The following is an 11,943-nucleotide window of genomic DNA, read 5'->3' as shown; positions in this document are numbered from 1 at the left end:
TCACTTCATGCCTTTCCCCTTCTTTTTGTGTTAAAATACAACTATTTTTTTTTAAAAAAAACACATGCATTTAATCTTGCAGTTTGTCAAGCTTTTAATTTCAGACTTACCACGGTTGGTCTTTAATATGCCATACATTTCCCATTACAGTTCTCTTTCAAGCCACCGTGGTGGGGAATATAGAACAAGTTCAAAGACTGTGCAGAGCCACTGAGATCAAATTGCTTCCATTGAGTATGGATGACCAACTCATCCACTGTGGCGGCAGCTTTTACCAGCCTTTTCATCATGCTGTTCTGTTGAATAAAGGGAGTTTGCATTTTATAAGAGCCTAAAATATTAAGATTCAGAAAGTCAGAACTTGCTTTTAATACTCAAATCTCACTTTAATTCCCAGAAAGTTATGTTATATAGTGCTTGATATCTCACTGTGAAGAATGGTAAGTGGAAATCTACACAAAGGGATAAAAACAGTATGCTATTTCTTTGTAGAAATAAAGTGAACACAGTGGGGAACTTTTAAAAATGAAACTAGTAGTGTCATGATACCAGCAAAGGTTATTATTGAGTTCCTTTATTAATGGTATTCATTTTTTCATCAAAGCAGTGAATTGCACAGAGTGCATTACATATCTATTTGATGTAATACTTATATCTGTATCCTGCCATATTCCCTTATGTATCCTTTAACAATATTTTTTTTAAAAAAAAAAAAAATAGAAAAACAGGGGGAGCTACAACTCAGTTTCTCAAGCATGGATGTTAAAGTGTTAAGATTTTTCCTGAGACTTTTTTCCCCCCAACAAATGCTTGAGAAGCTTCTCAAAATAATAAGACTGTGTTTGTGCTAGAGATTTAAGATTCTTGGTGCATTGTGTTTAGGATGCAAAGCAATTCAGATTTTAACAAAGCATTTGTATTGCCAATAATCTCACATGCTAAGTGCACACTGGTATTTCTTTGTCAGTAATCAGATACATTCCTTGCAGACAAAATGGATCTGGCCACTTGCCATGGATTTTGATAATAGTTTACCAGCCCCCATCTGAATCAGCTATAGTTGGATATTGTCTTGAGGACAAGTTATCTCCAGAGAAAGCTGTTTTCATTCATTTGGGGGGGGGGGTGTATGCTGTGGTTCTTCTGTCACCATTGTGGGCATTTTATTAACAATAATTAGGCTTCCTGATGACATTCTTATCTCATATTTTCACCTAATGGGGGAATACCATGGTTAACTATAGTAAAAATGTAAAAAGGATCACCATAGAAACTTCAAAAACAATAAAAAGTATTATAATAAGTATCTAGTGTTTGAAAATTATGGGATCACTCAAGGAGAATTACAAGAATCCTTATTGTTTTAAGCTTTTAATATGAACTCTCTTCTATGGTTTTCCCACTAACTCAAAAAGCTGGTTTGGACAAGCAGGTATGAGCTTAGCATATGCAATTAGAAACATATAATTTGAGCAGTCAGAAATACAGTATCACTGTAAAGTAGAGGGCAGGAGAAGGCCATCATTGACAACAGAGTAGAAATATTTTTCTTATACAAATTAGTTCCATTCCAAACTCTTACCTTTACTTTCTACAGTACAAATTTCACCTTGTTTAATAACCTTGTCACTTTTTCTCTGCATTGCTAAGACATGAATCATCAGTAAAGAAACATCTCAAACATACCCATTTATGTCTCAAAGTGTATGAAAGTCTCTTTTTGAAGCCAATGCCAAAATTTGGCTCTGGAGAAAAAAATCCAGCACAACGGCACTTTCTCTTTGAATCATGTAACAGTAGTAGGAGTACTAAAAAGTGGTATTCTTCTCTGCATTTGATGACTTGAAGCTTAATTAGCAAATACAATTATTCAAAAATGGGGCTTGAACTGCTTGCTGTATGTTTTTATATGCAATTCAACACAGTGGTGTTGATCTTTCAAGCTTCTCATGGTTTAGGACCAGTACACCCAAAAGACTATCCATCTCAAACACATGCCCATTCCTTCCATTCTAGGCCCCCTTGCCAAATGAACTGTGGCTGAAAGGAAACAGGGAAGAGACGCTTTTTATGATTTGGATCTCTGTTGATGGAATGGTCTTCCTGTTGAAGTTTGCACAATATTTATGTCACCATTTGAAAAGGTTTCAGCTGAAGTCAGCTTTTCTCATGCTGGCAGTACACTGCAAATACATCAAGATTATAACTTCCAGAAATATCAATTAGCACAGCTAATTGGGAATTTTGAGAATTATAATCCCAACATATCTGAAGACCTAAGACTGACTTATATGAATTTCTATGCCTGTTTACCTATTATTTAAATATGTCCCCTGTTTTGTAAATTGGATAATAGTTATTACTTATTCATGGTACATAAACCAAGCAGGCACCTTTTATTTAAAAATGTAATAAAGTTGAAACCCTGTGGTGTGCTTGAATATAATTCAACTCGTCTTTCATTTTTTGAAAGATGTATATAAGCATGAAACAACAATGGGCGTTTATTTATTCTGTGAAGCAAACACCAAATAAGAAAATATGGCTTTTTTTTTTTTTTTTGACAAGGCTGCTAGAAAAAGAGAAGTGAATTGAAATCTAAATTTGCAGGAGGAGAGCAACCCCTGCTAAAATCCATTTGGATGGTTTCTCTTTAGTCTTCAGGTTGAATGTCCAAATATAGGTAGGACCCCGTTGGCGTGTTTTATATACAGGACATGGATATACGTTGCGTGTGTCTTGCTTGTCAACAAGGATGGCTTTGATGAAAATAATAGGCATGGGTGGAGTCAAGTCCTTCAGTCTGGCATCAGCAATTAATCCAGTCTGCAAAGAACAATTTTAAAAAATGAGATATTGCTAACTCTGCCTATTCTTCTTAAAGAGGTAAATCATTCTAAGTACAGAACTTCATGAAAACACCATTTTGATTACACTACCAAAATATTCATAACAGCCAGCTTCACACTAGAAACATCATATTTGCCTCAAAGCAAGACATTTCACGGTTACACACTTAGAAGTGATTTGAAGTAAACTATTTTGCACACCCTACCCTTATTGCTGTGTCCAAAAGCTTCTATGTGAAGTATGTTAATTTGTGCAGAGTTTTGGAAATTATGAAGCAACTATGCAATCACTTCTGTAGATATTTAACTGTTCCTTCAGAATTAGCAAAGTTTGAACTGCTTCAAAGAGGTTAATCCTTGTAAACATAAGCATGAACAATGAGTGAACCATGAAGCAGAGCAATTATAAAGTCACTGAAGTTTTCAGCAGTGTCTCATTAAATACTATCTGATACTTGGAAACAGAAATCCAACCAAATATGACTAAGACACTCAACACTAGATGGAAGGTAAAAAAATACCTATGTTTGCTTTTTCATGGTAATGCTAATAGCAGCTTCAGAGAGGGCAATTTAGGTGAAAAAAATATGACGCACATGTACACAGATTAAGCTTCTCTTCTCTCCATGCTGCTGCTCTGATGAGATTTGGACTTTTCTGCAGTTGTTTTTAATCATACATTAAAACAGTGTGATACACGGCTTGAAAGGAAACTCTGCCTTTGCATGCAGAATTAGAAATACAAATTGGTCACTGAGTAGGCAAGTATAAACCAAACAACGGGCATCAATCTGGACTCAAAGAGCAGCACCGATAAGTGCAGAGACTTGACTAGAAAGTGGAAAGAATCAGGGACTTCCAGTTTTGTGAGGCAAGAACCGGTTGTGGGCTTGAGGATTCTCCACACCCCAGCAGCTAATTTCATCCTGCCAGGGTCTAAGGGTCTAAATGGGTCTAAGTCACCCTGGAGAGGCGGCGAAGAAAGAAGGGTGCTCCAGTGATTCTAGAACAGCGGTGGCGATTCTATTCAGTTTGGAGAAAGCCTTCTAACCCGGCAGGAGAAAGTCTGGCTGTATTGCATCAACCAGCCCAAGCTACTAGCAACCAAAGTCCAAAAGTACTAACCAGCACAACTGTGAACAACGTGCTTGAAACTGGGTGAGGAATTCAATCTTCTCTTTTCTATTCTACATTTAATTTCCTGAAAAAGATCCCCAAGAAGCAAAATACCTCCGAAAGGGAAGGAGGGGGATTTCTACCCCACCCTTATACTAACGGAAGTGGCTAATTAATATTTTTATGGAGGATCAAAATATATGGAAGTGAAATAAATATAAAACCTGAAATTTAAAACTTAAATCTGGATAAATCTAAAATTGTTGAATGGTTAAGACTCTCATTTGAGAGATAATTGTTCATTCTGGAAATTGAAAAACACCTAGTGGTGGATAAAGACTATGACAGCTATGACTTTAATATAAGACTTGGCAAAACCTGGGAAAAGCTAATCTATGTTTGTGACCTTCAAAGCTTTAACAACAAAGAACAGCTGTGACAAAAAAGACAATAATCTGAGCTGTAGACAAAGACAGAATTATACATGTCAGAAAAAAAACTTTTTGAACTATTTTGATTACAAATATCAATTTAATTGGGACTCTAAAGCTATTTGCAGAGAAAAGAAAGGAAGAGAAAAACTCAAATTCTTGGCTATCATGGATCAGAGACATGTAGAAAGAACATATCAAGAAAACATAAATACGTCACAGGAAGAGATATGTAGTATACTGCAACTAATTCAAACAACAATGACTTTAAACCACAAAGAAACCCAAAATAACTTTGAAAATATAAATCAATCTAATTCCAAATTAACTCTACAACAAACAAATTCCCAGAAAATAACAACAGAGAAGGACCAGATAAAACAGATAAATGGATATAGAATTGAAAATAGAGACTTAAAGATGGAACTTAACAAAACAAGGAAATATGATTTAATCCTAGTGGGAAAAAATTCACAAGTATTGGAAAAAACAATTTATCCCTTAAGACTACAAAATAAATCTGAGGACAAGAAAACAGATGGGATAAAATGGACTGTATAGATGTCAGGAACATCGGAGAGAAAGGAAATGATAAGAGAAGTGGAGAGAAAGAAAAAGAAAAAGATTTTCAACAAACATGGAAAGGCAGAAGCCCCATACAAAGACACTTCACCTGATTTACTTTTTATATCTACAGTAACATTTACGAACATACGGAAAAACGTTTTGATTCAGCAAAATACATTGATTAAGAAAGATACTGAGCAAAGAAAAAAGACTAAAGTGGAAACCAAGAAAATAGATGATGGGACTTACCAGAGAGAATACTTAAAAAAGGAACATTTGTTTGAATATGGTTAAAGAAAAAGAAAAGATTTGGAATATATATATCATTCTAAGAGGGATGATTTCCCTAAATATTGTATGCTTTTTTCCCCTTTTTTCTTCTCTTTCTTGATATGAGTAATATAAAAAAGTTGAAATGACTTAGATAAAGGAAATTTTTAGATATTTAAATGTGATTGAATTTAAGAAAATTATAATGGGTAAAAATGTTTTGAATAAGAGTTAAAGGACTAGTTGACTACCTGTATTAAATGGAATATTTAAAGATTAAACGTATTTTTAATTATGGTTAAAAAGAATAAGAAATTTTGGAAACAAATATATATTAGGTTAGGAGGGATATATATTTTAAGTAGTATGTTATTTTTTATGTTTGTTTACTCTTGCTCTCCTTTCTTTTTCCCCCCACTGTTTTATCTATTCCTTAAGAAATGTAAAAGTGTGACATGGTTCATACGGAAAAAAATAGAGTTAAATTTTTAAATGTAATTAATTTTTGAGAAAATCTTAACCAGTAAGAATACCTAGAATTTGGTAGGAGAAACAAATTAAAATAAGGACTGTAACAGGCAACCAGATTGATTGGATAGAAAAGAAATATTATATTGATGTGATTATTATTTTTAGGAATATTGGGAAAAATATATAGTTAATTGTTATCTATCAAAACAATAAGGATTTTATTAACTCAATGTTTGCAAAAGAGGATATTTTGAGAAAAGAGGAAATCAACTAAAGCCATTATGTGGATTATAGATTATAGAAATCAGTGATTGTTTTACAAATGTAAACCTAGACAACATACTGTTCATCAATTATTAAGTAATTTATGTATGTATCAAATGTATTGTCCGCACATCTTAACTCAGGGTAATTCTGTGCAGTTTTTGGTATTATATTGTAATTGTATTGCCTAGCCAAAATAGGTAGTCCTCAATGTACGATCACGATTGAGCCCAAAATTGATGTTGCTAAGTGAGAAAGTTTTTAAGTGAATTTTGTCCCATTTTACGACTTTTCTTGCCAGATTTGTTAATGAATCCGGTTTCCCCACTGACTGCTTGTCAGAAGATTGCAAAAGGTGATCGCATGACCCCGGGACACTGCAACCATCATAAATATGAATCAGTTGTCAAGCATCTGAATGTAAATCACATGACCATGGGGATGCTACAATGGTCATAAGTGTGAAAAATGGTCATAAGTCACTTTTTTCTGTGCCATTGTAACTTTGAACGGTCACTAAGCAAAATGTTGTAAGTTGAGGACTAGCTGTGTAGAAACATGGAAAAGAGAGATGAGCAAAGCTATTAAAATGATATCCCACAAATCACTGTTTCCTCTGGTATCTAAGCACCTCCACCTTTCCAACCAATGATTAAAGATAGCTAATGAAGATGGAGGAAGAATCCCTGCATGGATAATTAATGGAGAAACAGGAAATTCACTAACATTCAATTCTTGTTTTTGCCTTAATTAAGGCAATGCTTATTCTCCGGAATATACCCTTCCATTAGCTAGAAGGACAAGGGCAACCTGATGATTAATTAGCACTACAGACCAAAATGAAAAGGATGGTGTAGAAGTCTTGGCTGAACTAAATAGGTAAAGTCCCACCTGAGAATGTATACACGACTCTAAACTTTTGTGCGTTAGAGTGCCTTGGAAATCTCTCCTTAAATCCTGTTTTAATAGTACAAATTTGCTTCCATAAAGTTTTCTTTTGTTTTCATTTAAATACACCAAATTAAAAAAAAAAGTTTTCCGGTAGCTGGCCAGGCCTAAACCTGGTATAAAGCAATTCTAGACTATGCCTTTGGGGAGCAATTCCACTTGAGAAGATATTTCCTTTTAAAGTGATGGCTACAATCAAAGCTGACAGTTCCCCTCCCATCCTTTCCAAAGATTAATTTCTAGTGGATATGTATCCCAGAAAGATTGGCTACACATTGCACAGTCATTTTTAAACTGTCATCCATTGGACCCATACAAGAATACATATATTGCTACTGGAAGAAAAATCAGCTTGTTTACTTTAACACAAACATGCTTTTATATTCTCATCACATATATCCCTAGTTGGAAAAAGACATGTTTAAGCACTAAGAACATAATTATTTTTATGTTGTGTTTCACAGCAAAACATATCCATAGAAAACGACTTTAAAATAGTTATTGTTTGTTCTTGTCAAAGATCAGTGGAAGTCCCCACTGATTTTGCCTCAACCTCAGGGCCAATGAGCTCAAAGGGGAAATGTTGGGGGGGGGGAAGAGAATTGATCCTGATATGTCTGATATGTCTGAATTTTCAAGTTTTGTTTGAAAAGTTTTGTTACTGAAAAATTCTTCTTCAGTGAAGTAGCCAGAGTATCTTTTGAGATTTCTTTTCATGTCCCAAAATCAAGCTATTGTATCCTTTTTTTCTATTCTATTCCTGAGTATGCCCAGATGCACAAAATAGTTGCCCTTTTGAAGCCTAGAATTATTGTCAAGTTTGGATAACTCATATATTCTTGCATTGTACACACAAATGGGAGTTTAACTAACTTTGGGAAGCCACCTATTTGTGTTTGTGTGTGTGTGTGTGTGTGTGTGTGTGTGTGTGTGTGTGTGTGTGAGAGAGAGAGAGAGAGAGAGAGAGAGAGAAGGATTAGTTAGTTATGTTAGTTGCTTGTAATATTTCTGCTGTTAAAGTTGACAAGAAACAGATGATTACAAATAGCTAGTATAGTCTCTCAAATTTTGCTTAGATATTTTTTTAAATTAAATTTTAGTTTATTCAGTGGTCTTTTTAGTGCATCACCCATACCTTGGGAAACGCAGAATCTAGGGGAGCTATTGAGAACCTTTATATTATTACAAAATCCACCTTTCCCAAAGTTTCATTTTATTGTTTTCATTGTTCATCTATGTTCATTTTGGTGTTTAGATTTTGGGGGCAGGTGTGAACATTAAGATTGCACAAAAAGGTGTGATGGCAAAAAGTTTAGGAACCCTTGCCCTAGAGTGACACAACATCTGAAGGGCAATGATTAAGGGAAAGATATCCAAGAAAAGCAATCAAATACAGTAGTTATAAGTCCTTCATCCTCCAGGTGGACTTTGAAGAGGAAAGCTCTGGGAAAGGGCCTGGGCTATCAGCTCAGCAGAAACTGCCTGATAGAAAGTGCTTGGAGTGTAGCCATGTGTACAAAAATCATTCCCAAGAAAATGATTCCCAAGAAAGAGATCCAGAGAAGACTGGTGTTCTTCTCAGCTTTTGCTATTCCTCTAAGTTTCTAGTTATCATCCAGGTTCTTTAATACCTTATTCTGATTGCTGGACCAGAGCATCACGATTAATCTGTCATTCATTCAAGTATCTTGTCCTTTTTACAGGAAAGTAAATGCCAGCCTTCGTTGTTCTACCTTCTCAGGCCAGCATTTTTCAGTTTATGCTTACACCTTTTGGAAAGCCCCATGAGGCCCCAGCCTCGGAGCTCCAAGCCTTGGTTCCTCTTGCTGGGGCTCATGCAAGGTCAAAATCTGAGCAATGAGATGGCTCTGACCTGATACTCTGATATGGACAAGGCTAAAGAATAAAAGTAAGATATTGATTGGAATGCTTCAGAAATGGGATAAGAGCCAAGAAGCTTTTTAGCTTCAGAGCGAACAGCACCAGCTGTTCCTTTGGCAACGCTTTTCTGTGTTTCCTGCCAAAAATAAAGAGTTGTGGAGTGGGAGGTAGAAGAAGTGTAATGCGCAATATAATGCAGGTGTGATGCCTGTGGAAACGCAAATTCTGTTATCAGTAAATTACGCAGACAAATTTTGCCTGCTTCTCTTTAAAGCATGGGATTTTGAAATGGGTGTTCAAGGACTGTAGTGGGAAGAGGATAAAAAAAATAAAAGTTCACTAAGAACCCAATAATTAGAACAATACCAAAATATTTTGCATTAAGTCCAATTTTGTTGAACAATTATTTTCAGCATACTTGCTTTGGTTCCATTCATTCAATTTAACCTATTTTTCATCCATGTCCTGGATGATAGTAATTAAGCCCTGCAATTTCTTTTTAAAATCCAAAATGGCTCCTTTGCTGCTTTCAAAAATACCTCCTGAACCACTGGGACATTAAAATAATCTCCATTGATGCCAACTGTCAATTGGGAAAACTAGAGGGAAAGGCTCAGGATCACAGAAGAGATGGAGTGGAGAGAACAACTGAGGAGAAACTAAGCTTCCTAAAGAAGTTGGACCCACAATGGCAAATGAAGATCCAGATTAGGCCTGCATTCTGGAGATGTCCCCTGCCTGCTTTATAGGCTCCTTAAGCTTATAACTCTATAGGCTGATGGGGCTGGACAGTTCTTTGGGGCCCAAGCTCGGTAGCCATCTAGCCAAAGAACTACAAAGAGCCTTCGGAATAAAATAAAAAAACTGGACGCAGTTCTTTCCAAGCTGCCATCAATGTCTCACAAATAAAAAGCACAGAGGAACTCTTTTGAGGCCTCTGCTTCTTCTTTAGCTATTTGGCACAGATTTCTTCCTATCTGAACGTGCTGCAAGCTTCAGCACAGAAATGAAAACCCATTAAAAAGTGTAAAAGCAAAAGCTAGGTAAAGCGAATTGGTAAAGCGTTAAGGTTATCCTCCCCGTCCACATTACCACCACCACCTTCTGCTACATGTTTTATTTGCCACTTGAAACAATGATCAGCTTGAAAGCTGCCTTTAAACATTTCACTTGAAATGTTCCACACACTTTTTGTTTTTTTAATGCAACCTTACCAGTTCTTGATTTTGGTTTTTAACTTAATCCATCTACAGTATCTCTAAATGATGAATTCCAGGAAAACACCAATTTTGTACTTGTAGTAGTGGGCTATTAATATACATAGCAGAGCTCTTACCCTAGGTAAGAGACAAATGGTATACTTCCCAGAGGTGAGTTTGAATTCTCCTCAGAGAAGTAGCAAATCTAAGTTAATGGTGAGCTACAGTCTTGGCCATACACAGTCTAATTATTCTGGGACTTTTGTTTCACAATAAGGTGACATATCAAATAGCACAGCTCTTAAATCTTTGCATTTACCTGCATATCCCAGCGTGCGCCCTCCATGAACAAGCCATGAATATATGCACCTTCCCGTGGAGGACTGGTGAACTCTTCACGATTCCTCTTAGTCACATCACATTGCAGCGTCATTTTGTCCAGAGGCCACTCATTTTTTCGGGCCATGGACTGCATTATGGCTGTCAAGAAAGACTGTGGGTTAAAAAATCCTGCCAGCCACACCACAGATGGTAGCATGAAGTCTCCTATCCATGTTTCAAGCTCTCTGATGCGATTGAGAAGGTCGGTGAACCAACTGCCTAAACCAGACATGGAAGGATAAGCTCTCCTGGTCCATGATTCAGGCACCATATCTAAGAAGATGGCATTCTGTAAAGTCTCCATATCATTGGTCATGGTTAATTCACCCTAAAACACGTGAGAAAAAGTAGCATGACAGACACAAGACAGCTTTCAGCCAAAATGCACTAAACGTGGGAAAGTAGCACATTTAGTAGGATTTGCAATAGCTCTGAAAATAATTCACTCTTCAGTTTCAAACAAAGGTAGAGAAATAGAAAATCAACTAGTTTTAACAACTGAAAAACTCCTAAAATAACTGGGAGATATTTGCGGAATAATTTAGATACTTCTGCTATATCACAAGCTTTTATCATTATTTTATTTAATTGACAATATTTTTTGGTTCTGCTTGATTTTTAAAATGGTTTTTAAATGCAAATTATTTTCTGTATATTTATTATATATTTATCCCACCTTTATTATTTTTATAAATAACACAAGGGAGTGAGCATTCATAATATTCTCTCTCTTCCTATTTTCCCCACAACAACAACTGGTGAGCTAGATTGAAAGAAAGTGACTGGCCCACAGTCACCAAGTTGTCTTTATGCCTGAGACAGGACTAGAATTCGCAATCCACTAGCTTCAAAGCCAGTAGCTTAACCACTACACTGAATTGGTTCTCTTTATTTACATTTATTTATTTACATGGGTTTATATGTACTTTTTTATAACATTTGCTTTCTATTGGTAGGCTACCCCTCAAAAACTGAGTGTTTTCCTGTCATCTCTAAATTGTCTTCAAAATTGCACAAAAATGGGGGGAGGGGTCTGTACCTTCAGTCCCAGGTCCAACTCTCTCAGCGACCGCTTAATCTCACAAGTGAGAAAGTTCATGCGTTCACATTCCTGGAAGGCAACCACTATGTATGGTGTTCTCTCTTCAACTTTGGCCATCAGCTCAGGAATATTAAACTCGTCCGCTAATTTCTCCAGGATATCATCAAGCAACGCCTTCACCTATATGCCAGAGTGAGGGAATATTGCTGAAACTTACTTACACAAGTTATTTAACAACTTGAACTAGGCTTAGAGAAGTTAATTTCCCCTTATTGAAGAAAAGCTGAGTCAGACCAAGCTTGGCTCTTTTAATCAAGCCATCTGACAGACTATTAACATCTACAAGCATTCATAGAGGTTCCACGTACTTAAATGGCTTTGAAAATGGCCACACATTATGCAGAAATTCTTTTTTTTTTCTTGATTCTCTGTGCTATGCCTCAATTTCAGATTAGGGCAGTTCTAATCTGAATATAGATGAAGTTATAAAAGGAAGCGAGGGGAAAAGAAACATTGGATCAGAC

General features: G+C 36.0%; 1 protein-coding gene across 5 annotated transcripts in view; it reads right to left on the bottom strand.

The window, feature by feature from the left end:
• Positions 1-590: 590 nt before the first annotated feature.
• The window catches only part of DNAH9 (dynein axonemal heavy chain 9), a 232,556-nt gene continuing 221,203 nt past the window's right edge, over positions 591-11,943 (bottom strand). For 4 of the 5 annotated variants that reach the window (XM_039359501.1, XM_039359502.1, XM_039359503.1 and 1 more), the window contains 3 exons: positions 11,417-11,599; positions 10,316-10,705; positions 591-2,826 (listed from right to left, as the gene is read on the bottom strand). In XM_039359501.1, the coding sequence (XP_039215435.1) occupies positions 2,599-2,826; positions 10,316-10,705; positions 11,417-11,599 (801 nt within the window). In that variant the 3' untranslated portion in view covers positions 591-2,598. Of the gene's footprint in view, positions 2,827-10,315; positions 10,706-11,416; positions 11,600-11,943 lie in introns of those variants that run through there. The other variant, XM_039359504.1, reaches the window with a different exon arrangement.

The sequence above is a fragment of the Crotalus tigris genome, unplaced genomic scaffold (assembly GCF_016545835.1).
Source record: "Crotalus tigris isolate CLP2741 ecotype Arizona unplaced genomic scaffold, ASM1654583v1 scf7180000019078.1875890, whole genome shotgun sequence".
Lineage (NCBI taxonomy): Eukaryota > Metazoa > Chordata > Lepidosauria > Squamata > Viperidae > Crotalus > Crotalus tigris.
This window is presented reverse-complemented; position numbering and strand designations above follow the sequence as displayed.